We start from the raw sequence: 24,774 nt of genomic DNA, 5'->3' as shown, positions 1-24,774 counted from the left end.
TGACCCTGAGTATTTGAGGGGGCCTGTCCCCTGCTAACCCTTCTGTTGGGGATTGGTTAGTGCCCTCAGAATACTCCAGGCAGTTCCACCTTCCCCTCCCATTCTAGAAGGTTCCAGTACATTCTAGAAGTGGGGGGGGGGGGGGGTCTCAGTGATGCTGCCTGTGAGTCATCCAGCTCTCCTTGGATCCCTGCCCAGCCCAGGAAAAACACACAGGGTTGGCTTCCAGTCAAGCTTGACATTTAACCTACACTAACATGAAACATCCTATTCTAGCACTCTAGCAATGCCAGGGGGCGCTATACTATACTCCCTGGTTCTCCAGCGTTATGACCTCCCCAGAGCTCCCTGCCATCCACTGACATCTTGAGGCCGACGGCTTATGGGTATCGATCCCCCACCCTTTCCATTGGCCGGGCCAAGATGACGTCACTCCCACATATATGCGGCAGTTCAGTCATTTTGGCATTGCCAAAATTAGTACATTGAGCTGCATGTGCGCGAGATCAGTGTGCAGTGCGGACATGCAGGTAAGTAACGGTAATGCAGAAGAGACATAGCATATCCCTTCTGCATTGAAAATACTGCCTGTTGACAATTTTTTTTAAAGTGTTACTAAACCCACAACAGTAAAATCAATCTGTATATACAGTAAAGCATGCTTGTTATACTCGCTGTGGAACCTAAGGGGAAATCCTTTGCATTGTGTAAAAAGGCTGTGTGATCCAATGGAGCAAATCAGCACTGTCCAGACATAGGATGAGGGGGTCATACAGCCTCATAGGACAGTCAGAAGAATGATTGAAAATTCCTCTTACAAGCTTTAACCAGACAGTAATAGAAGTCACAAGCCTGCTATATACTGCTGATGAGAAAAGGTATTTAGCAGTTTATATTTATAAAAATCATTGCATTTCCATGTTTTTTGTGAACTGTGGGAAACCAGATATAGTAAATGCAGGGTCCTGGGTGTACTGTGGGCAACCAGATATAGTGAATGCAGGGTCCTGGGTTTAGTAACACATTAAAGTAAAGTTCCACTTTAAACAGAAGCAGGGAGATCCTTGCACTGCAGGTCTTCAGGTACAGCTTTCTCTCCAGCAAGAAAAACGGTGATCAGCTCAATAGTGACATCCCCAAATCTCTCCAAATCTGGTGCCACTAGCAGTCAGAGGTAGAAGTGCCTTAGATCGGGAGTCTCCAAACTACGACCTGTGGGACACTTGCGGCCCACTACCAGACTTTATTGGGCCACAGCTAGAGTCAGTGTGCACAGATTGAGAGTTGGGGTCAGCAGAGGCTGCTTGTGGTCTCCGCTTCTGATGTTAGGGGAGGACTTATGGGGACTCTGATGTTAGGGGAGGACTTACGGGGACTCTGATGTAAAGCGGGCTCTGATGGGGACCCTAATGTAAGGGAGGACTCTGATAGGTACCATGATCTAAGAGGGACTCTGATGGGGGACCCCTATGTAAGGGGAGCTCTGATCTGGATTTTTTTTTGCCTGCGAATGTTTGTAAGATATACAATGTGGCCCTTTTTGTGTTCAGGTCTGCTTTATAAAGTGAACTAAAATGCATAGTTGTCTGGAGTACTTCCTAAATGCCTTATTGTCTGAATCCATTCATTGTTAGTCACATTTGTCATACTTCTGGCTTGTTTCTTCCAGTATCTGAATTTTAGATTGCTTGCAGAAAATAACTTTTGCAGTAAATCGCTCTTTACAAAGCGGCGTTAATTTGACATGAAAATAATACATTATGAGGACGGGTTATTCTTCCCACGGTGTGATATTGACAGCCTCCTGCTTGTGTCCTATTGTGCTTTTCTGTTCTCCATTAAACGTGTTAATGTATCAAGTCATTCAGACAAGTAATGGTCTATTGGAACAAGAGCCATTGTAAGTGATATAGATTTATTTTTCTTCGTCCACTCATCCATTTTACATACTATAAAACTAAAGCCCCTGTGACTGGGACATTCATCACCCAATGTATTGTAAATACTCTACAGCGGTATGCTTTTTTTTTTTTTTTGACTCCTGAAATTGGTGTGGGTGTTTTTGGGCTGAGGTTTCTTGTTGGAGAATTTGCCACATGTACTTTTAGCCACCCTTGATCTGGCACAGATCGCAGCAAAGATAGGGAATGGTTAAAGCGGAACTCCAGTGACGCCAATTCCCAGTGCACTAGTGTAAGTATGCAATGGAATGGGCCATGGTAAGTATGTATTGGAATGGACCACTGTTGGCATGCAATGGAATAGACCACTGGTCCATTCCACTTCATACGTACCTTGGTCCATTCCACTTCATACGTACCTTGGTCCATTCCACTGCATATATACCTTGGTCCATTGCACTGCGTACACACCTTGGTCCATTCCACTGCATACGTACCTTGGTCCATTCCACTGCGTACACACCTTGGTCCATTCCACTGCATACGTACCTTGGTCCTCCATTCCACTGCGCACACACCTTGTTCCATTCCACTGCATACGTACCTTGTTCCATTCCACTGCATACGTACCTTGGTCCATTCCACTGCATACGTACCTTTGGTCCATTCCACTGCATACGTACCTTTGGTCCATTCCACTGCATACGTACCTTGTTCCATTCCACTGCGTACGTACCTTGTTCCATTCCACTGCATACGTACCTTGGTCCATTCCACTGCGTACACACCGTGGTCCATTCCACTGCGTACACACCTTGTTCCATTCCACTGCGTACACACCTTGTTCCATTCCACTGCGTACACACCTTGTTCCATTCCACTGCGTACACACCTTGTTCCATTCCACTGCGTACACACCTTGTTCCATTCCACTGCGTACACACCTTGTTCCATTCCACTGCATACAAACCTTGTTCCATTCCACTGCGTACAAACCTTGTTCCATTCCACTGCGTACACACCTTGTTCCATTCCACTGCGTACACACCTTGTTCCATTCCACTGCGTACACACCTTGGTCCATTCCACTGCGTACACACCTTGGTCCATTCCACTGCATACTAACCTTGTTCCATTCCACTGCACACACACCTTGGTCCATTCCACTGCACACATACATTCGTTTGTGGATTATAACAGTCACCACTTTTTATGAACTTCTTTATCATGCAATGATGTGAGCTTTTGCCATTCACTAAGGAGCAGTGCCTCTCCCAGACCACATCCCTATATATATATATATATATATATATATATATATATATATATATATATATATATATATATATATATATATATATTTATTTTGGTGAGCTACTTCCATTACGGGAAAACAGCAGCTGATTATTATTATATATTATGAAATCACTCCAATAAAGATTCAATGACTGACTAAGTGCATGGACAGACAAACAAGCAGCTATTACTTCAGAATAACAAAAGGTATAAAACCTGACCGCAGCAAAGTTTGGTAAAACAATACTGCAATGTATATTGATAAGACTTTTCTCTGGACTTAAGTGTGCTGTGCTTCCCCTTTGTATGAATTTCGGGATGAGTTGTCCGCAAATGATGCTTCAAGTTGGTTGTATTTTTACCAGCGAGTGTCGCTCCACATGGTTTGCAAAGCGTCTTATTGTCCTTAACATAAAATGTAAAATACATCCATAGATCTTCTCTACTCTTTCTACCAGTCAGACGCTAATATTTCTTTGGGGGTGGGAAAATGGGAGTGACCTCAGTCTGAGTCCAACAGCGCTGAAGTGGTGACAGGAGCCGAGGCGGGGGGGAATAGGATAGGTTGTGGGACATTTTTTACCTAAATGCAGAATTGCAATGCATTAAGGTAAGTAATGTTTAGATTTTAGAACCCTGCTGGTTACCCAGCCTGTAGCCCAAGGGTCGCCTGTGGCCCTTTGGTGTATGATGTGCGGCCTTTGGACCTCAGCAGTCTGTAGTGGGAATATTGATTGGAGTAATACCATTGATTTCTACTAGCCTCTCCCGGTTTTATATATATATATATATATATATATATATATATATATATATATATATATATATATATATATATATATATATATATATATATATATAAATTATAATTTAAAAAAGATATATATATATATATATATATATATATATATTATAATTGGATTTTAACTCACATAAGTGATTGATTTTGATGATGTTTGAAGTGAATGGAAGGTCTGCTGTTTAAGATCAGTTCCAGATCCTTAAACAGCTCCACCTTTATCGTTCTATGGGGGGAAGGACTAATATTTAAGGGTCTCCAGAGTCCTCCTCTGTGAATATCTATTCCATCAGTGTTTTATCTAAATAGTTGATGATCCTAGAACGATGGATGAGGGTCCATTAGAAATGTGGAATCTTTATTATTGATACCCTAATACAGTCGTGTTTTTTTATTTATTTTTTTTATAATGGAGGAGCCCCTGAAATAATTTTCACATCACTGGGACCCCTGCCAATTATTTTTACATCTACAGCATGTTGACGTGAACATTAAATTCAGATATAAGAAAAAATAAAAGGATAGTGTCACAGACCTAGCCGGGACAGAGGCTGTTGGAGAGGACTGTATGCAAGCCTGTTGCCTTTTGATTATGGGCCCTGGATTTTCAATGGATCCATTCTGTTGGGACACATCCTGTGAGGAGATACTGGTGTCATCAACCTGTGTTTATGTTAATTAAATGAGCTAATGACATTGTCCTCTATACAATGTAGGAGACGGGACGACTGCTATTGTGTTAATTAACTGTGTGAAGCTCGGGGACCACAAGTGTGGGCGAAAGATCATGTCTGTCACCTAGGCTGTATAAAGGATTAGATAATTAGCTCATTCAATTAACATAAACACTGGTTGATGACACCAGTATCTCCTCACAGGATGTGTCTCAACAGAATGGATCCATTGAAAATCCAGGGCCCATAATCAAAAGGCAACAGGCTTGCATACAGTCCTCTCCAACAGCCTCTGTCCCGGCTAGGTCTGTGACATAGGTAATGTCAGAATCAGTGGCAAGAATTCTCCTTACATTGGTGATTAGTGAGAAGAATGCTCCTTGTGTTGGTGGTCAGTGGGAAGAATGTTCCTTACATTGTTGGTCAGTATGAAGAATGTCCATTACATTGGTGATCAGTGGGAAGAATGTTCCTTACATTGGTGATCAGTGGGAAGAATGTTCCTTACATTGGTGATCAGTGGGAAGAATGTTCCTTACATTGGTGATCAGTGGGAAGAATGCTCCTTACTTTGGTGGTCAGTTGGAAGAATGTTCCTTACATTGGTGGTCAGTGGGAAGAATGTTCCTTACATTGGTGATCAGTGAGAAGAATGCTCCTTACATTGGTGGTCAGTGGGAAGAATGTTCCTTACATTGTTGGTCAGTATGAAGAATGTTCCTTACATTGGTGATCAGTGGGAAGAATGTTCCTTACATTGGTGATCAGTGGGAAGAATGTTCCTTACATTGGTGATCAGTGAGAAGAATGCTCCTTACATTGGTGATCAGTGGGAAGAATGCTCCTTACATTGGTGATCAGTGGGAAGAATGCTCCTTACATTGGTGATCAGTGGGAAGAATGCTCCTTATATTGGTGGTCAGTGGGAAGAATGCTCTTTAGGTTGGTGGTGAGTGGAAAGACTGTCCCTTTAATTTGTTGGACTTCTTTATCCACGGCAAGATTAGGACCTATGCTGTCTGAGTGGACGCAGTGGTCTCCTCTGCAGAGGTCTGAAAAAGCTTTAACTGAACAATCAGCAAAGCCGATTCTCACTACTGATTGGAAATCTTTAGCTCTGACTCAGCAATGGATGGGGTGAAGGTGTCCAAAGTGACATATATGGGAGAACCTAATAAACTCTTCATGCTTATTGGGTTGCCTGTGCATTTGTAGTAAATGAGGGTGATAGTTCTCAGACTGGCTTCTTGCATTCATTGAATATTGGTACCATTGCATACCATCACTTGTGTTGTTGCATTAAAAAAAGCAGCGCGGTCGGATGTGGCGGCGCTGGCAGCAGGAGATCTGATAGAGTAGAGAGAGGGAGTGAATAGACTCTCAGAACGTTCTCCTTTAATCTCCACAAATAACCAGATGTAATTAGTTATATGAAGAGCGGCGGACTGCGCTCGCCAGACCACTTATTGATGAGAAAATCTAAAGACAAATGCTGCACGCAAAAAGCTTTTATTTGTCGCACGAGAGCGACGACTGACTAATGAAATCTATGTATTTCAAAGCTTGAGGGTAAAAGGTACATTAGCTTTAAAGCAGAGATGTAAATCTGATTTCCGGCCTTCCCTAGAGATGTATAGAGACCCAGTAATGGCATCACTGGATCCTTAACCCTTGCAGATGTTCTAGTTTAAGCTGGTACCACGACCTCTGCCCCAGGTTTCTGGTTACTGGTTTCAGGGTTGCACCTTTTTCTTTCAGCGTCCTATTGCGTCACCCTTGCTTGTAACGATTAGAGTTGCGTCTTCCTGCACTGTGTGCATCAAAAGAAACACACGGCCCTGTAGCCTAGGATGGCAAGGCACTCCCCTGTTCCTCCCTCCTCCTCCTCCATTCCTCTCCCTTCTCAAAGCTTACAGATTGATCTCAGACGGCACTGTCCACTGTTAAAGTATAACTAAAGGTAAAAACATTTTTGGTGTTGGATAGAGTGGAGAGGGTTAGAACACCTGTTTTATGGATATACACCCTCTCTGTTTGATACCAGTCATTGTTATCACAGAGAGTGAAAAAAAAAATCCCAAATTTGGTTTGTCACCAGAACAGGAATCGAGGGGAAATCTTCCAGTTAAGGACAGTAGTTAGTGACAACCGGGGTTTCGCTCACTTTGGAGGGAGTTCCCCTCACTTGTGAGTAAAGGACAGGAAGTAAAGGATAATCTCGCCAATGGGGCACATAAAACCTGACAGGGGTTATTGCCGTCAATTACCCTATCCAAAATGGGGAAAGAAATGCATCTCATACAGTACAGAAAGAGGTATAGTATTCATAGGTTCTTGGGTATTTATAGGCTCATACATTCAGGTAATTGTTGACCGTGTTGAATTGTTAATTGTTGAATCAGTGCGTAGTGTCTTTATCAGATTTGTCTGGGCAAAAAAGCAACCACGTCTGTCGGGTCCGGGAAGGCAAGGCCTTCCCAGCCCCCGATTCGATATTACCAGGCAGTACACCTCGCTAGGGCACTACCATGGTGTAGAGACGGGAGACATAAAGCCTGGGTAATGATTGAACTATCTTGTACCAAGATCCCACTTCAATGTGTGCCGTGGTTACGGCCAAGATCACTTACCTTATGGCACCACCCCCTTATAGGGGCAACTCTTATGCCCCGTACACACGGTCGGATTTTCCGGCGGAAAATGTGTGATAGGACCTTGTTGTCGGAAATTCTGACCGTGTGTAGGCTCCATCACACATTTTCCATCGGATTTTACGACACACAAAGTTTGAGAGCAGGATATAAAATTTTCCGACAACAAAATCCGTTGTCGGAAATTCTGATTGTGTGTACACAAATCCGACGGACAAAGTGCCACGAATGCTCAGAATAAATAAAGAGATGAAAGCTATTGGCCACTGCCCCGTTTATAGTCCCGACGTATGTGTTTTACATCACTGTGTTCAGAACGATCGGATTTTCCGACAACTTTGTGTGTATGCAAGACAAGTTTGAGCCAACATCCGTCGGGAAAAAATCCTAGGATTTTGTTGTCGGAATGTCCGAACAAAGTCCGACCGTGTGTACGGGGCATTAGATAGTGCAACAAAGTCCTCTTTTTTCCAAGACAGAAGGGGAGATTACTCGGCTTTACCCAGTATTTAGGGAACCCAGCATTTCCCCCAGGCCACATAGCCATTTTAAACAAGTTTTCGGGCAAGGTAAATTTTGTTTAGTTGATTACCTTGAAGACTCTAGGTTGAAGACTAGGGCTGAAATACGGTTGATGTTTAATCCACCATTGGACCTGTGGCGGATGCAGCAACTTACGGTGGTCAAACCGTTCTAATACACCATTGGAAAATTTATGCCTGGTAGAGGCACCCTCTGCCCATGGGGTATCTGAGGCATATAAAGTGCTAACACATCCTCCCGAGGGTTTTGTCCTGGGATTCCTTCAGAAATGGGAAAGAGATTTGGACATCATATTCTCCGTAGAGAAGTGGGGTCATATTCTATACTTTGCCCACTATTCCTCAGTGGCTAGTAAATATCAAGAGCTGAGTTATAAGATCCTCACACATTGGTACAAAGTTCCATCCCTGCTGCAGAAAATCTATCCTGAAATGATGAATACCTGTTGGCGTTGTGGAGAGGCAGAGGGTACCATGCTGCATATTTTTTGGTTCTGCACGCAATTGGTTGAGTTTTGGTCTAAAGTGCGAGACATCATAAGGCAGCTCGCTAATCATGATCTGGGATCTGACCCGGCCAGATATCATCTTCGTCTTTCAGATTTTTCAAAGCGTAAATATAAAAATTCAATGATCGTCCATCTTCTGAATGCGGCTAAGGCATGCTTTCTGGCCTTATGGAGGCAGGAATCGCCTCCTTCGATTTCGCTAAAATAGCTGACATACATGTCACGGAGAAAGGTATCGCACCTTTGCAAGGTAAAGAGGAGAATTTTAACAAAAAATGGACACAGTGGTCCCTTTTTGTCTGTTTTAGGGAATATGGCCTTGTGCTAGTGTAGGGGGAATAGAGGCTTTCTAAACCTTCTTTTTTTTTTTTTTTTTTTTTTTCCCCCGCTTTAAAAAAAAAAAAAAAAAGGTATGTGTAATGTTGTTGTGGTGTTGTTTTTAAGATGATTGCACAGTCAAGACAGTTGAGGTCCAAGAGTCTGCTACTACTAGAACCATAATATAAGGAATATGACTTTCTGGATTTTGTGTGCCTACCAAAAAACAAAACTGAACTGTGTTAAAGCTATATTTCGTGGTACGCACGCAATTGTATCATGTTTGTTTGTATGGAAAGTTGTTTAAAATAAAATATAGAATTAAAAAAATTTTTAAAAATCGTTGACTGGCAAAGCTTTTTAGGACACGTCCCTCCACAGCATTCCCCCTATAACCCAGCCCTACTTCATGAGTCCTCTGTTTGTTGCTAGTGTCCCAAGGTGATGGACCTTTTCTCCTTTGCGAAGAAGTCACCCTTTGCTTAACTAGTTTTATTATTTTATCTTCGTATTCTTCAAACCATAGAAAATCCTCCTTCATCAGTTAGTTTGTCTTCTACCTCAAGGAAGACCTAGTCCTCCCATCAGAGTACCTCCAAACCACATCTTCTAGTAGGTAAAGATGACTTCCTACGCATTCTACCCTCTGGACCTCGTTTGAGGCTTCCCGCATACATATTCACCATTGAAAGGTTATAGGTTCTACCGGGTTGATGTCCAGTCCTCTGTGGATGCAAAGCTCTTGTTGTGGCACTCTGGAGTTTAGGCTGTTGGCCTTTGTATAAGTTGGGCCTGTTGTTGACCGCTCTTCCTATTTATTGCTTGGGGATATCTCATGGGGTATGAATACTCTACCTGTGTCCTGTACTGTACAATTAAGGCTCTGTTTACAATAGTGCGACTTGCGACCCATAAAGTTGCATGACAAGTCCAAACCCATGTATTTCACTCGTTACAATCTGTGCAACTAAAGTCGCAACGTCTTTTAAAAAAAGGTGCCTGCACTACTTTACTTTGATGCGACTTGAGTGCCATAGAGTGTAATAAAATTGCGCTGCAAATTGCGCAACTTTGCAGTGGCACTAGCGTGGACCGAGCCTAAGATAGGAGGAATTTTGGCTTTGGGAGCCCCATACAGGACCCAAGTCACCTTCCCTTCTGTTCCTTGGTTGGTCTGCATTGCTTGTTACAAAACTGAAGACTCCTGGAGTGGGATAGGGTTATAGAGGAGGCAGGTATGGCAGACTCCTGGGAAATTACCTGGGTATCCCAGGAGGCTGCAGGAATAGGCTGTATATATCCTCCTCATCTAGGCAGGAATTGAAGACTGGATGGTTCAAATGTAAGAGAAAAAAAAAAGTACTTGTAAGCAATTAAATATTATTATTATTATTATTATTATTATTATTATTATTATATTGTAGAGAGGGAGAAGAATGAATGGGAAATTATCTACTTTAAAATGGGGGAAAAAAACCTCTGAATAAAATGGTGTCGCTCTATTGCAGGTACTCAGAGCGGAGCAATACAAAGTGTGTGGGGATCACCATAGAGACCCGGCCGGACTATTGCCTGAAGCGTCATCTGAGCGACATGTTGTCATATGGCTGCACCAGGCTGGAGATCGGTGTGCAGAGCGTGTACGAAGATGTAGCCAGAGATACCAACCGGTATGTAGTGTCTTCATTCATACAGCAAGGTGGCACCACGACTGTATAGTCAAAGCTTATGATGATCATATCCTGATTCGTGTTTAATTCTATGTTATTATGGTGGTATTATGGTATGTTATTATGGTGGTGTTTGGAATGTCCACTATGACCTTTGAACCTCTCAACATGATGAGTTTTGGATAAGGGAAGCCAGAGTATATCCACTAGGGTATAATCTGCACTTTGTCTCGCATTATCACCTTTTGGGTACATGTACACCAAGTATGGAGCATAGTGCCAGGGCGATCATAGCCACAGATTCTAGCTGCAGTAAGATAACAGCAGAATATTACTTTGTAGGAATTCTCCAGTGATAAGATAATGAGTGAACTGCAGGCTGTGGCATTGGCTTACTTTGGCCTGCATTGCTCTTCATTGGCCTACATTGGTCTTCATTGTCAAGTAAACACTATAGAGGGATATGCTTTGTTCATATTTCATGTCTGAGGTCTACAGCCACTATAAATCTGCTCAATGGCAGGGCAGGTTTGATTGTTACCCTAGCCCCAGCCTTAAAAAAAAAAAAAAAAAATCTAGTTTTAGAGGGTTCCCTATGGACAAATGATTGTTCTTTCTAAATGGTGGGTGATCATATAACGTCTAAAGAGCAATGAAATGAGATACACCAAAAGAGCAACCACAAACTCTTCAAGAAGCTTCCCCCCATCTCCTTGTGCGTGCCTAGGAGATCAGGCATTGCCAGTAAAAGTCTAAATATAAGCAACACTGATTCCTTGGGTAGACTGAAGCTTCATCCAACCATTACGCTTTGTTCTGGTTTCATCCATACTCGAACGCCACGAGAGCGTTCTTTGCATCCTGCGTGTGCCTTACCTTCATCTTTGGCGTTTTGCTCAGCTCGCCGCCTGAAAAGTTGTTTTGCTGATGCTGGCTGAAGAGTTCCGGACAAAAAAAAATAATGGGGGGAAAAAAAAAAAAAAACTGCCCACGCGGCGAGAGAGGGGGCGGGTGGAGATGGGAGATAACCGTCCTGCCAAGGCACTGCATCGGCCTAATCAATAAATCTTTTAAGCGTGAGACTTGTAATCCTGACTTTTCACGACCTCTATTATATTACTGCCTGTCCTTGTCACCGGCACACAGCCCCGGCGGCAATGTTTTCTAATTCCAGACACTTCTCCTCTGCTGTCGGTGGGAAAACCAGCTTTGGTGCAGGAAGCTATATATATTGGAAGTAATATAAACAGCTATCATTATATCTGACCTCCGGCCTTCCCTTCAGTCTTGCACAGTTGTATTGGCTCCTTTCCAGGACTGAAATGGTTTACTCTGATATCACTGCACACTGTGAGCTTCTCTCAATGTGCATTAGAAGCTGCAGCATCATTTAACCCTTTCCACGCCTGTCCTTGGCCTGCCCCTTTCATTCGTTTGGATTTTAGTCCTTTCAATTAGCATCACATGTGGGTGTTACAGTGGGGAAAATAATTATTTGATCCCCTGCAGATTTTGTAAGTTTGCCTATTTACAAAGCAATGAAGGGTCTATCATTTTTCTATCATAGGTGTATTATAAATAATAGAGACAGAATATCAACCAAAAAAACACATGATACAAATGTTATAAATTGAGTTGCAGAGTAAAATAAGTATTTGATCCCCAAGCAAAACATGACTTGGTGAAGAAACCCTTGTTGACAAGCACAGAGGTAAGACGTTTCTTGTAGTTGGTGACTACTGTAGGTTTGCACACATCTTGGAAGGGATTTTGGTCCACTCTTCCTTACTGATCCTCTCTAAATACTTTTTTTTTTTCCTTTCGCTTGGCAACTCAAAGTTTCAGCCCCTTTCAGCCCTATTTTCTATAGGATTAAGGTCTGGACACTGGCTAGGCCACTCCATGACCTTAACCACTTCAGCCCCGGAAGGATTTACCCCCTTCCTGACCAGAGCACTTTTTACAATTTGGCACTGCGTCGCTTTAACTGCTAATTGCGCGGTCATGCAATGCTGTACCCAAACGAAATTTGCGTCCTTTTCTTCCCACAAATAGAGCTTTCTTTTGATGGTATTTGATCAATTTGTGCGGTTTTTATTTTTTGCGCTATAAACGGAAAAAGACCGAAAATTTTGAAAAAAAATGATATTTTCTACTTTTTGTTATAAAAAAAATCCAATAAACTCAATTTTAGTCATACATTTAGGCCAAAATGTATTCGGCCACATGTCTTTGGTAAAAAAAAAAGTCAATAAGCGTATATTTATTGGTTTGCGCAAAAGTTATAGCGTCTACAAACTAGGGTACATTTTCTGGAATTTACACAGCTTTTAGTTTATGACTGCCTATCTCATTTCTTGAGGTGCTAAAATGGCAGGGCAGTACACACCCCCCCCCCCCCCCAAATGACCCCATTTTGGAAAGTAGGCACCCCAAGGAAGTTGCTGAGAGGCATGTTGAGCCCATTGAATCTTAATTTTTTTTGTCCCAAGTGATTGAATAATGACAAAAAAAAAAAAGCAAAATTACAAAAAGTTGTCACTAAATGATATATTGCTCACACAGGCCATGGGCATATGTGGAATTGCACCCCAAAATACATTTAGATACTTCTCCTGAGTACGGGGATACCACATGTGTGGGACTTTTTGGGAGCCTAGCCGCGTACGGGGCCCCGACAACCAATCACCGCCTTCAGGATTTCTAAGGGCGTACATTTTTGATTTCACTCCTCACTACCTATCACGGTTTTGAAGGCCATAAAATGCCAAGATAGCACAAAACCCCCCAAATGACCCCATTTTGGAAAGTAGGCACCCCAAGCTATTTGCTGAGAGGCATGTTGAGTCCATGGAATATTTTATATTTTGACACAAGTTGCAGGAATGTGACAATTTTTTTTTTTTTTTTGCACAAAGTTGTCACTAAATGATATATTGCTCACATAGGCCATGGGCATATGTGGAATTGCACCCCAAAATACATTTAGCTGCTTCTCCTGAGTACGGGGATACCACATGTGTGAGACTTTTTGGGAGCCTAGCCGCGTACGGGGCCCCGAAAACCAATCACCGCCTTCAGGATTTCTAAGGGTGTAAATTTTTGATTTCACTGCAAAATACTCACCATACCTCTCAGCAAATAGCTTGGGGTGTCTACTTTCCAAAATGGGGTCATTTGGGGGGGTTTTGTGCCACCTGGGCATTCCATGGCCTCCGAAACTGTGCTAGGCAGTGAAGAGTGAAATCAAAAATTTACGCCCTTAGAAAGCCTGAAGGCGGTGATTGGGGGGTCCCGTACGCAGCTAGGCTCCCAAAAAGTCTCACACATGTGGTATCCCCATACTCAGGAGAAGCAGCAGAATGTATTTTGGGGTGTAATTTCACATATTCCCATGGCATGTTTGAGCAATATATCATTTAGTGACAACTTTGTGCAAAAAAAAAAAAAAAAAAAATTTGTCTTTTTCCCGCAACTTGTGTCGCATAATAAATATTCCATGGACTCAACACGCCTCTCAGCAAATAGCTTGGGGTGTCTACTTTCCAAAAACGGGGTCATTTGGGGGGGTTTTGAACTGTCCTGGCATTTTATGCACAGCATTTAGAATCTTATGTCACACATCACACCCTCTTCTAACCACTTGAATACAAAGCCCTTTCTGACACTTTTTGTTTACATGAAATAATTATTTCTTTTGCAAGAAAATTACTTTGAACCCCCAAACATTATATATTTTTTTTAAAGCAAATGCCCTACAGATTAAAATGGTGGGTGTTTCATTTTTTTTTTACACAGTATTTGCGCAGCGATTTTTCAAATGCATTTTTTTGGGAAAAAACACACTTTTTTAAATTTTAATGTACTAAAACACACTATATTGCCCAAATTTTTGATGAAATAAAAAAGATGATCTTAGGCCGAGTACATGGATACCAAACATGACATGCTTTAAAATTGCGCACAAACGTGCAATGGCAACAAAATAAATACATTTTTAAAAGCCTTTAAAAGCCTTTACAGGTTACCACTTTAGATTTGCAGAGGAGGTCTACTGCTAAAATTACTGCCCTCGATCTGACCTTCGCGGTGATACCTCACATGCATGGTGCAATTGCTGTTTACATTTGACGCCAGACCGACGCTTGCGATTGCCTTAGTGCAAGAGCAGGGGGGGGACAGGGGTGCTTTTTTTTTTTTTTTTTTTTTTTTTTTTTCTTTTTTATCTTATTTTTAAACTGTTCCTTTCATTTTTTAAAATCATTTTTATTGTTATCTCAGGGAATGTAAATATCCCCTATGATAGCAATAGGTAGTGACAGGTACTTTTTTTTTTTTAAAAAATTGGGGTCTATTAGACCCTAGATCTCTCCTCTGCCCTCAAAGCATCTGACGACACCAAGATCGGTGTGATAAATACTTTCCCAATTTCCCAATGGCGCTGTTTACATTCGGCGAAATCGAAGTCATAAAATGCTCGTAGCTTCCGGTTTCTTAGGCCATAGAGATGTTTGGAGCCACTCTGGTCTCTGATCAGCTCTATGGTCAGCTGGCTGAATCACCGGCTGCATTCTCAAGTTCCCTGTTGAGACAGGAGAGCCAGAGAAAAACACGGAAGACGGTGGGGTGGGGGGGGGGGGGCATTCCCTCCCACGGCTTGTAAAAGCAGTCTAGAGGCTAATTAGCTGCTAGGATTGCTTTTACATGAAAGCTGACCGCTGGCTGAAAAGAATGATACCAAGACGATACCTAAACCTGCAGGCATGATTCTGGTATAACCACTCAAAGTCGTGAATGGTGAACCTGAAGACAAAAAAATGGTTAACAATAAAACACAGTAAACGGTAAAGTATAAAAAATTGCATACCTGAAAAACAAACATGATAAAACATAATAACAATAAAACATTGCAGAATAGAATACAGTAAAAAAGAGCAGAACAATAGAGAGAGAGAGAACAATAAAACGACTATTCTTTTTTTATTTTTTTTATTTTATATATATATATATTTTTTTTTTACACTTTTTTTTGTAACTAACTTTTATAACTGTAACCGGTTCCAGGTTCGGGTCTCTCAAAATGCGATGGCATCTTGGGAGACCCTGTGAAAGTGTGCCTAGTCTGTGCAATGCTGTACCCTACGCTAATACTCAACTAGTGAATGGTAGCGTTCAAAACATTCACCAATGCAAAGACCAGGATTGTCAGGACAGGAGGGACAATAATAGCGGGTGTCACGCCTATATCCGTGCTTGCTGCAGACACGACATCTTTTTTGGGGGGTTCGTTGGGTAGGGGTACTCGGGAGGACATAAAGAAAATGCCTCTCATGCAGCCGACTGCATTTGGTTGGGGATGTGAATGGGGGAAGTACGGGCGCTGCAGAAGTGGTGGGTTCCCAATTAGGATTGGCGAATGCAGCAGGAAGGGCACTATGGGCACGACAGGCCTGTGTTTGTCTTCTTGGTAGCGGGACACTACTTGTGCTTGCCACCTCACCAGCTTGAACTGCACTTATGGGACTCGCCACGTCACCACATGAGACTGCAGTGCTGGTTTGACTACGACCGGGGTGTACTAGGGCGCTGGTGCTTGCCAGTTCACCAAAACGCTACCAAAAAAACTGTTAGCGATCGCAGGGATCAGGCCTGACTCTGCAAACGCTGCAGTTATGTGTTTAGTGTTTTATAAGTGACAGTGATCGATCGATACTGCACTTGGGTGGGCTGGGCTGGGCCGGGCGGAGGGGGCAAAACGCAGGTGCTAGCAGGTATCTGGGCTGATCCCGCTAACACTGCGTTTTTGGGAACCCTAAACTGCTGGGGACGCTAGTATGGATCTGATCGGATCAGATATTGATCAGTTCAGATACTATACCACTAAGGGAGGCATATGCTGCGTGCGTGGGTGTTAGCGGTACTGGCGCTAACCTGACACAGCCTGGGGCAACGCATATCACCGCCGAGCAATCAGGGGGCTAAACCTTTATTCGGTAATAAACGGCGGGTGCCCTGACACTGTAAAAAATAAACAAACTCACCAGCGTCACCCGTAACGGTTATACGGTGATCAGTGGTGAAAGGGTTAACTAGGGGGCAATCGAGGGGTTAAAACCTTTATTAGGTAGTATATGGGGGTCCCTGACACTATAAAACGCTGACGGCGAACCTAAATATTTACCTCCCTAACTAGCGTCACCAGTGACACTAATACAGCGATCAGAAAAATGATCGCTTAGCGACACTGGCGACGGGGGTGATCAAGGGGTTAAAACTTGGTTAGGGGGGTACCCTAGACCTAAAGGGGGCTAACACTAACTGCCCTACCACACTAAGTGTCACAAACTGACACCATGCAGTAATGCAATGCAGTACTATGCAGTACTATACAAAGGCAGGGGAATGATTCCATTGGCTGGGTGTGATCGCGAGGGGGGGGGCACGAATGGATGGCCTCCCCCTCACCTCCGATCGCCGGGGGACAAACGCCGACCGCCTCGGGCACCGCGCCCGCGGGAGGGAGATCACGTACAGGTACTGGATTCTGCCTGCCCGTGCCATTCTGCTGACGTACATCGTCTTGAGCCACTCTTTTGTTGCCTTGGTGGTGTGTTTTGGGTCATTGTCATGCTGGAAGACCCATCCATGACCCATCTTCAGTGTTCTGGCTGAGGGAAGAAGGTTCCCATCCAAGATTTTACAATACGTGGCCATTTACAATGCGGCAAATTCGGCCTGTACTGTTAGCAGAGAAATGGCCTCAAAGCATAATGTTTCCACCTCCGTGCTTGACTGTAGGGATGGTGTTCTTAGGGTCATAGTCAGCATTTTTCTTCTGCTGTACACGTCAAGTCCAGTTCATGCCAAAGAGCTCAATTTTGGCTTCATCTGACTTATATTAGGCAGGGTAGTTAGGATAGAGCGTGTAGTCAGTGGGTTACTCGCCAGTTGCCCCACCCAACCCCTACCATGCCCCGCCCCTAAACACGCCCTCGTAAATTATCTTGTGAAGTCACACTTAAATGTTTTTTGCAGGATTAAGTTCTAAAAAAAATATTAACAACAACTTTATCCGTGCCCACCAATGCAGCCTACCCGTGCAGGGGAAGAGAGGAGAGGAAGATGATTGCCGGCCGGATAATTAGGGCGCCGAGGAACATCACTGTAACAGCTTTCATTTCAATTGCTGTGTGTTCCCGCCACTCGCCGTCACATACAGCTCTGCCTCCTGGCCGGGGAACTTTGATACACGACACACGTTTGGATGGGTGATCTGTCTATCAGTCCCGGGACCAGGAGGCGAGGCTGTATGTGACCGCAATTGAAATGAAAGCTGTTACAGCGATGTTCCCCGCGCTCTGATCATCCGGCCGCCTCTCTCTTCTCCTCCACGATCGCTGGGAGAAGGACTTCCATTCAATCCCGGATGATGCAACCGAGTGACCCCTCCCCCTTCTGACATCATGTGAAGTCAGAGGGGGCGTGGTCATCCAGCTACATCAGCGGGGGGCCCCGTCCTTGCCTTTATAACAGCTGACAGCAGTCGCCGGGAGGCCTCCCATCAAGGCAGAGTTTTTTTTTTTTTCTTTCTATTTTTCGGGTCAGTCAGGCAGACTGACAGACTATTTTTTTATTTTTATTTTTTTATTCTTTTTTTAATAAAGGAATTGTCAAAAACTGTCTCTTGTGGTTTTTTTTTTTTTTTTTGGCACTTTTCATAGGTGAATGAGTAGGGGTACAATGCACCCGATATCCATTCACATGGGGGGGGGGGGGGCGGGATTTGGGGGACCCCTAGTTAAAGGGTGCTTCCAGATTCTGATAAGCCCCCCGCAGAACCCGACAACCACCGGCCAGGGTTGTCGAGAAGAGGACCTCATCCCCATCAACATGGGGACAAGGCTTCTTTGGAATGGGGGGGTGCAGAGCCCCCGCCGCCCCAAAGCACCCGCACCCCAAGTTGAGGGCATGTGGCCTGGTATGGCTCATCCCAACCCCCCGATCCTTACCTCCAGGCTGCATGCTCGGATAAGGGTCTGGCATGGATATAGGGGGGGACCCCACGCCAATTATTGTTTTACTTTTTAGCGTGTTGTTCCCCTTAAAATCCATACCAGACCCAAAGGGCCTGGGATGGACTGGGGGGGACCCCACGCCGGTTTTTTTCATTGATTGATTTTTCCTCTATATTGCCGGGAGTCGGCAATATATTACAGCCACAAGCAAGTTTAAATGCCATTTTTTTCCTTTTTAGAAATGTCGTCATTGCTGCGGCATGTTCTGTACATTGCACAGATGCGCCACTTTACAGGCAGACTAAGGGGACCCCCCAGGCACGATATTTAAAGGAATATTTCATTTTTATCATTTCACTTTTAGCATTATTAAAATCACCTCTCCTGAAAAAAACAATCGTTTTAAAAACTTTTTTTTGCATTGATACATGTCCCCTAGGGCAGTACCTGTGTCCCTATACACTTTTCATGGCGATAGCTTGCATATAAGCCTTTAAAATTAGGACTTTTTCATGTTTGTGTTCCTTATGCCCCGTACACATGAGCGAAACTTGGATGGTTTTTCTGACGGAATTCCGCTCAAGCTTGCCTTGCATACACACGGGCACACAAAAGTTCTCTGAACTTTCGACCGGCAAGAACGCAGTGACGTACAACACTACGGCAAGCCGAGAAAATGAAGTTCAATGCTTCCGAGCATGCGTCGAATTGTTTCCGAGCATGTGTAGGAATTTTGCGCGTCGGAACTTGTACAGACGATCGCATTTTCGGATAGGAACTTTTCCCGACCGAAAAATAGAGAACATGCTGTCAATCTTTTGCTGGCTGGAATTCCGCCAGCAAAAGACCGATGGAGCATACACACGGTCACATTTTCCGACAAAAAGCTCTCATCGGAGTTTTGATGGCGGAATTTCCGATCGCGTGTACGCGGCATAAGCCTTTAATAGGGTTCGCATGTTCACTAGAACTTTTTGCCTGTTAGAGGTGTTGTGCAAACCAAACCACGGGATTTTAGCCCATCCCTAGTTATAAACCCTGTCAGTTTTTGGCATCTGTGTCCTATGGAGAGATTTGCCTTCACCTTCTTCATCCAAAGTAGGGGCACACTAATACAGGAGGTGTGTTACTGACCAGATCACCAGGTGAAAACAGAGGGGAAAGGGGGGAGGAAGCCTAAAAAAGTTAACTATTTCAGCCACCACATCTAATGATTGGTAAGCTGCAAAATATTAAATTTTTAGTTTGGGTTTATTACTGCTTTGAAGTAGACTGGGTATTTGTAGTTTACCCTACCCTTTTGCTGCCAACCCCCCCCCCCCACCCCCATTGCACTTGCTGGCAATTCCCAGCTGTCAAAATGACAGCTGGGAGTTGCTACTGGTTTTGGGCTTATTACTGCTTTAAAGTAGACAGGGCCATTTGTAGTATATCCTGTCCTTCTGCCCCTCTGCTGCCCATCTGCACTGTGCATGTTTGCAATTTTTTGCAACTCAATAATTTCCCTGTGGGTTCAATAATTTCCCTTTGGAATTAATAAAGTATGCTGTTTCTGAATTTCCAACTGTCAAAATGACAGCCGGCATTTGCTGGGTGAATACTGGTTTTGGATTTATTACTGCCTTAAAATAGACTGGACCATTTGTAGTATATCCTACCCTTCTGCCCCTCCCCATTGTACTTGTTGGCAGTTTTTTGCAAAAATCTCCCTTTGGGCTCAATAATTTCCCTGTGGGATTAATAAAGCATTCTAAATTCCCAGCTGTCAAAATGACTGCCAGCAGTTGCTTGGTAAATACTGACTTTGGATTTATTACTGCTTTAAAGTAGACAGGGCATTTGTAGTATTTCCTACCCATCTGCTGCTACTCCCCTTTGTACTTTTTGGCAATTCCGGACTGTCAAAATGACAACCAGGAGTTGCTGTGTGAATACTGGTTTGGGATTTATTACCACTTTAAAGCAAACAGGGCATTTGTAGTATATCCTACCCTTCTGCCCCTCCACATTGCAATTGTTGGCAATTCCCAGCTGTCAAAATGACAGCCGGAAGTTGCTGTGTGAATATTGGTTTTGGGTTTAATATTACACTAACAATTTATACAAACTATTTTTCTTTTCCTCTGCATGCTTTGTAGCATTAAAATATTGCATTAAAATCACACTAATGTGATATTTTAACCAGCAGATTTGATTTTGTGTAATTTATGCACCCCCCCATATATTTATCACAACTGTTGCCTTAGGAAAAACTTCACGGAAATTAATTTGTTTGATTTATTTATTTTTTGTTCTCAATAAAGACTAAAAAATGTAAATATTTTGTATTAAATACCTGTTACAAAATGTAAAGTCTATTTTGCCCTGAATTAATTACATTGGGGTAGTCTACATATGTACAGAACCAGGAAATCGGCAAAAAAAAAAAAAGCTCTGGGACTTAATGGGATTGGTAGGAAAAAAAAAGCCCGGGGGCTCAAGTGGTTAAGAAGTCTGATACTCAAGAATTATTTCAGACGTCTCTCTTTCAGCTCTTCTTTACTTTAATCAAAGTTCAGCTCGAGTGTCACGAGTCATGAGAGAATGCATGGAAAGTCCTTATGAGTAAATGAGCATTACTGACCCTTCTCAGAAGAGAATCATTATACCTTGATTATACCTTCAGCTCAGCGATAACCTTTCTCCGTCTCTGTAATTTGGAAGGGGGGACATTTGTCTGATCTGTTACGTTTTCCTGAAAAATGTCAAGCGCCCCTCAACTATACTGAAGAACCAAGGAGCAGAGGACGGAGGCTGCCCAGTTTAATTAATAATCTGACATAAATTGTCGGAGCACCTGGGCTATTGTTGCAAATTGTACCTTTTTAATTAGCAGAAGTTGAAGAATTCGCTGGAGAACGACGGGCAAGCTGTAAGATTCTGTAAAAGGGCTTAAAATGGCCAACTGCCATTAACCTACAGACTACAGTATGTGGCGAACATGCCCTTTAAAACAAACTTTTTTACAAGGACAAGCAGCTGCGCACGCGGGCCGAAAGCCTAAGCCTATGTGTACCCAGCTTTACAAATTGCAATGACAAGTTTCACAGTGGTACAATAGTTTGATAAGTTGATATCACCGACAATGACTGTCAGTCGCGTTGTCTATAAAATGTGTTGGTGGCCCTGCGCTTATGGAAGTAAAATGGGGGGGGGGGGGGAAGAACTGCTGCCCCTACCGTTACAACCACCTAAGTGGAATGTAAATACAAATGTTGAAATGAGTGGAGGTAGATGTGGCGCTGTTCTGGGGTGCAATGTTACATGTCCCTGTGTGACGCTATATATCCTAATGTTATAATAAATCAAAAACAAGAACAAAATTTTAAAGTGTCATGTGCTTAGTGCAAATTCTAGTGTGTGCAAGTACTGTCAATGCACATATACAAGAATAAATATAATATAATGAACCCCTACTTAAAGCGGAGGTCCACCCTAAAATAAAAAATTGCATTAACTTTCTCAAAAAGATATATAAAAAAATTTGAAAAAAAAAAAAATTTTTTTTTACTTACCAGAAACCCCTGTTGCTAGGCAGTCTTAAGAATCTGCCTCTTCCTATTCTGCGGCGCTTCCTCCTCTTCGATGAGCTGCCCTGTTGTATTCTGGGAGATGTGTGTGTCCCAGAAAACAACCGGGCCATTTACAAAGCGCCGTGCGACTTGCGCATGCGCAGTAGGAAACTAGCAGTGAAGTCGCAAGGCTCCACTGCCTGTTTCCCTTTGTTAAGATGGCGGCGCCGGCACCTGATCCGATGGACGAATCGGCCTCGGGGGGGGGGGGGGGGGTGGGGCGACATCGCGGGCTCCCTGGACAGGTAAGTGTGCTTATTAAAAGTCAGCAGCTACAGTGTTTGTAACTGCTGACTTTAAAAAAAAAAAATTGCGGCTGGAACACCGTTTTAAAAAGGAAGTAAACCCTGATGACACTTGCCTGCAAACGAATCCATCGCTGTCCCCTGTGCAAGCTGCGTCCATCTTTGCCCCTCTTCCTTTCCGGGGGCTGCGGACTCTGGCTCTGTGAGTAACGGCACACGCTGAGGAAAGAAACAGCACAGAGGTCCGTTTCTTCACAGCGCATGTGCCAATTACATCATCAGTGCAATACAACTGAAATATCTCCTAAACGGCGCACGTTTAGGAGATATTTCCACTACCTATAGGTAAGTCTTATTCTAGGCTTATATATAGTTAAGTCACTAGGGAGGGTTTATAACCACTTTAAATTGACAAGTGCACTTTAAAATTGTACCTCAGTGCTGCTCATATACATCAATTTTATACAAAAAGAAATTTATATATATATATATATATATATATATATATATATATATATATACACACACACACACACACACACACACACACACACACACACACACACACACACACACACACACAGGCTTGCGAGCTGGGCTACCTGCCTGGGAGGGGGGGGAGAGCACCGCCCGCGGGGTTGATCGGGAGCCCTTCTCCCAGCGATCGCCCCAGGGAGGAAGAGGAGAGCCGCGGGATGGCGCGCTGTTACCGGTGTCTTGTCGAATACTGTCCCCCCTGTACTGCGCAGGCGCAGTACGAAGGACAAACGAGACGCCGAAAGTCTCCGAAGTTTTTGTGCCCTGTGTCCAGGTTCATGCCCCACTATCCAAGTGGACATAGAGTTAGAATAAAAAGATGCCGAGCGCAGCGAGGCCGTGCCCGAAGCGTGGCGAGCGCAGCGAGGCCGTGCCCGAAGCGTGGCGAGCGCAGCGAGCCCGCGAGGGGCCCTGTTACAAAGCGTTCACTATTAAGTGCCCAAGCGCCTTGTACAGCTGATGGTCAGCTGCTCAACTTGGGACACTTTTGGCGTCTCCTTGTCCTCCGTACTGCGCAAGCGCTGCGCCTGCGCAGTACGGGGCGGACACTATCTGATAGGAGGACACTTCTCGTCAGAACACCAGCGCTTACATTATAATTGTCTCCGCTCTGCACGACACAGCCCAGCCTCCTGACCTTTGATAGAACGCCGGTCCAATGCTGGGATGCGTTCTGTCTAACACAGGCGCAGGTCAGGAGGAGGCGGGGCTGTGTCGAGCAGAGCGGAGATAATTATAATGTAAGCGCCGGTACCAGCGTGCTATCAGTGTTCCTCAGTACCCATCAGTGCAGCCTATGAATTCTGCCTATCAGTGCTCATCAGTGCCACCTATAAGTGCCCATCAATGCCTCCTATCAGTGCCTCCTATCAGTGCCCCCTATCAGTGCTCGTCAGTAAATCCTATCAGTGCCCCTTATTAGTGTCCCCTATCAGTGCTCACCATTGCCTCCTATCAGTGCCCCCTAGTGCCTTCTCAGTGCCCCCTATCAGTGCCTCCATTCAGTGTTCATCAGTAAATCCTATCAGTGCCTCCAATCGGTGCCTCCCATCGGTGCCCCCTATTAGTGCCTCCTATCAGTGCCCACCAGTGCCTTCTCAGTGCTCATCAGTAAATCCTATCAGTGCCTCCGATTGGTGCCTCCTATCAGTACCTCCCATCAGTGCCTCCCTTCAGTGCTCATCCGTGCCTCCTATCAGTACCCACCAGTGCCTCCCATCAGTGCACCCTAGTGCCTTCTCAGTGCCTCCCTTCGGTGCTCATCAGTAAATCCTATCAGTGTCTCCGATCGGTGCCTCCAATCAGTGCCCCTTAGTGCCTTCTCAGTGCCCCCTAGTGCCTTATCAGTGCCCCCTATTGCCTTCTCAGTGCCCCCTATCAGTGCCTCCCTTCAGTGCTCATCAGTAAATCCTATCGGTGCCTCCCATTGGTGTCCCCTATCAGTGCCTTCTATCAGTGTCCCCTATCGGCGCCTTCTATCAGTGTCCCCTATCGGCGCCTTCTATCAGTGTCCCCTATCGGCGCCTTCTATCAGTGTCCCCTATCGGCGCCTTCTATCAGTGTCCCCTATCGGCGCCTTCTATCAGTGTCCCCTATCGGCGCCTTCTATCAGTGTCCCCTATCGGCGCCTTCTATCAGTGTCCCCTCTTCTATCAGTGTCCCCTATTGGTGCCTCCTATCAGTGCCCATCAGGGTCCTCTGTCTTCTCAGGACAGCAACGGCTCTGAGTGGAGAGCTTGTCTCTCATGTAACAGCAGCACAGAGACACCGGCATTCACGTTTTATTTCCCCCTTGTCCGTCCTCTCTCGCACGGGATGACACAGGACACACAGCTGATCTGCTCCCCCTTCTCCCCCCTCCCCTCTCCTGTGTGCTCCGCGGGCAGTCAAGTGTGAAGTTAACGAGCTCACATTTCCCACGGAGCACACAGGAGAGGGAAAGGGGGAGCAGATCAGCTGTGTGTCCTGTGTCATCCCATGCGAGAGAGGACGGACAAGGGGGAAAT

The 24,774-nt window shown here is 44.3% G+C and overlaps 1 protein-coding gene across 1 annotated transcript in view; it reads left to right on the top strand.

Annotated features, from left to right (window-relative positions):
- The window catches only part of ELP3 (elongator acetyltransferase complex subunit 3), a 159,478-nt gene that overhangs the window by 53,039 nt on the left and 81,665 nt on the right, over positions 1-24,774 (top strand). Inside the window, exon 8 of the mRNA XM_073624860.1 lies at positions 10,199-10,360. Within this exon, the coding sequence (XP_073480961.1) occupies positions 10,199-10,360 (162 nt within the window). The remainder of the gene's footprint in view (positions 1-10,198; positions 10,361-24,774) is intronic.

Source organism: Aquarana catesbeiana, linkage group LG04 (assembly GCF_042186555.1).
Source record: "Aquarana catesbeiana isolate 2022-GZ linkage group LG04, ASM4218655v1, whole genome shotgun sequence".
In the NCBI taxonomy this organism is placed as follows: Eukaryota; Metazoa; Chordata; class Amphibia; order Anura; family Ranidae; genus Aquarana; species Aquarana catesbeiana.
This window is presented reverse-complemented; position numbering and strand designations above follow the sequence as displayed.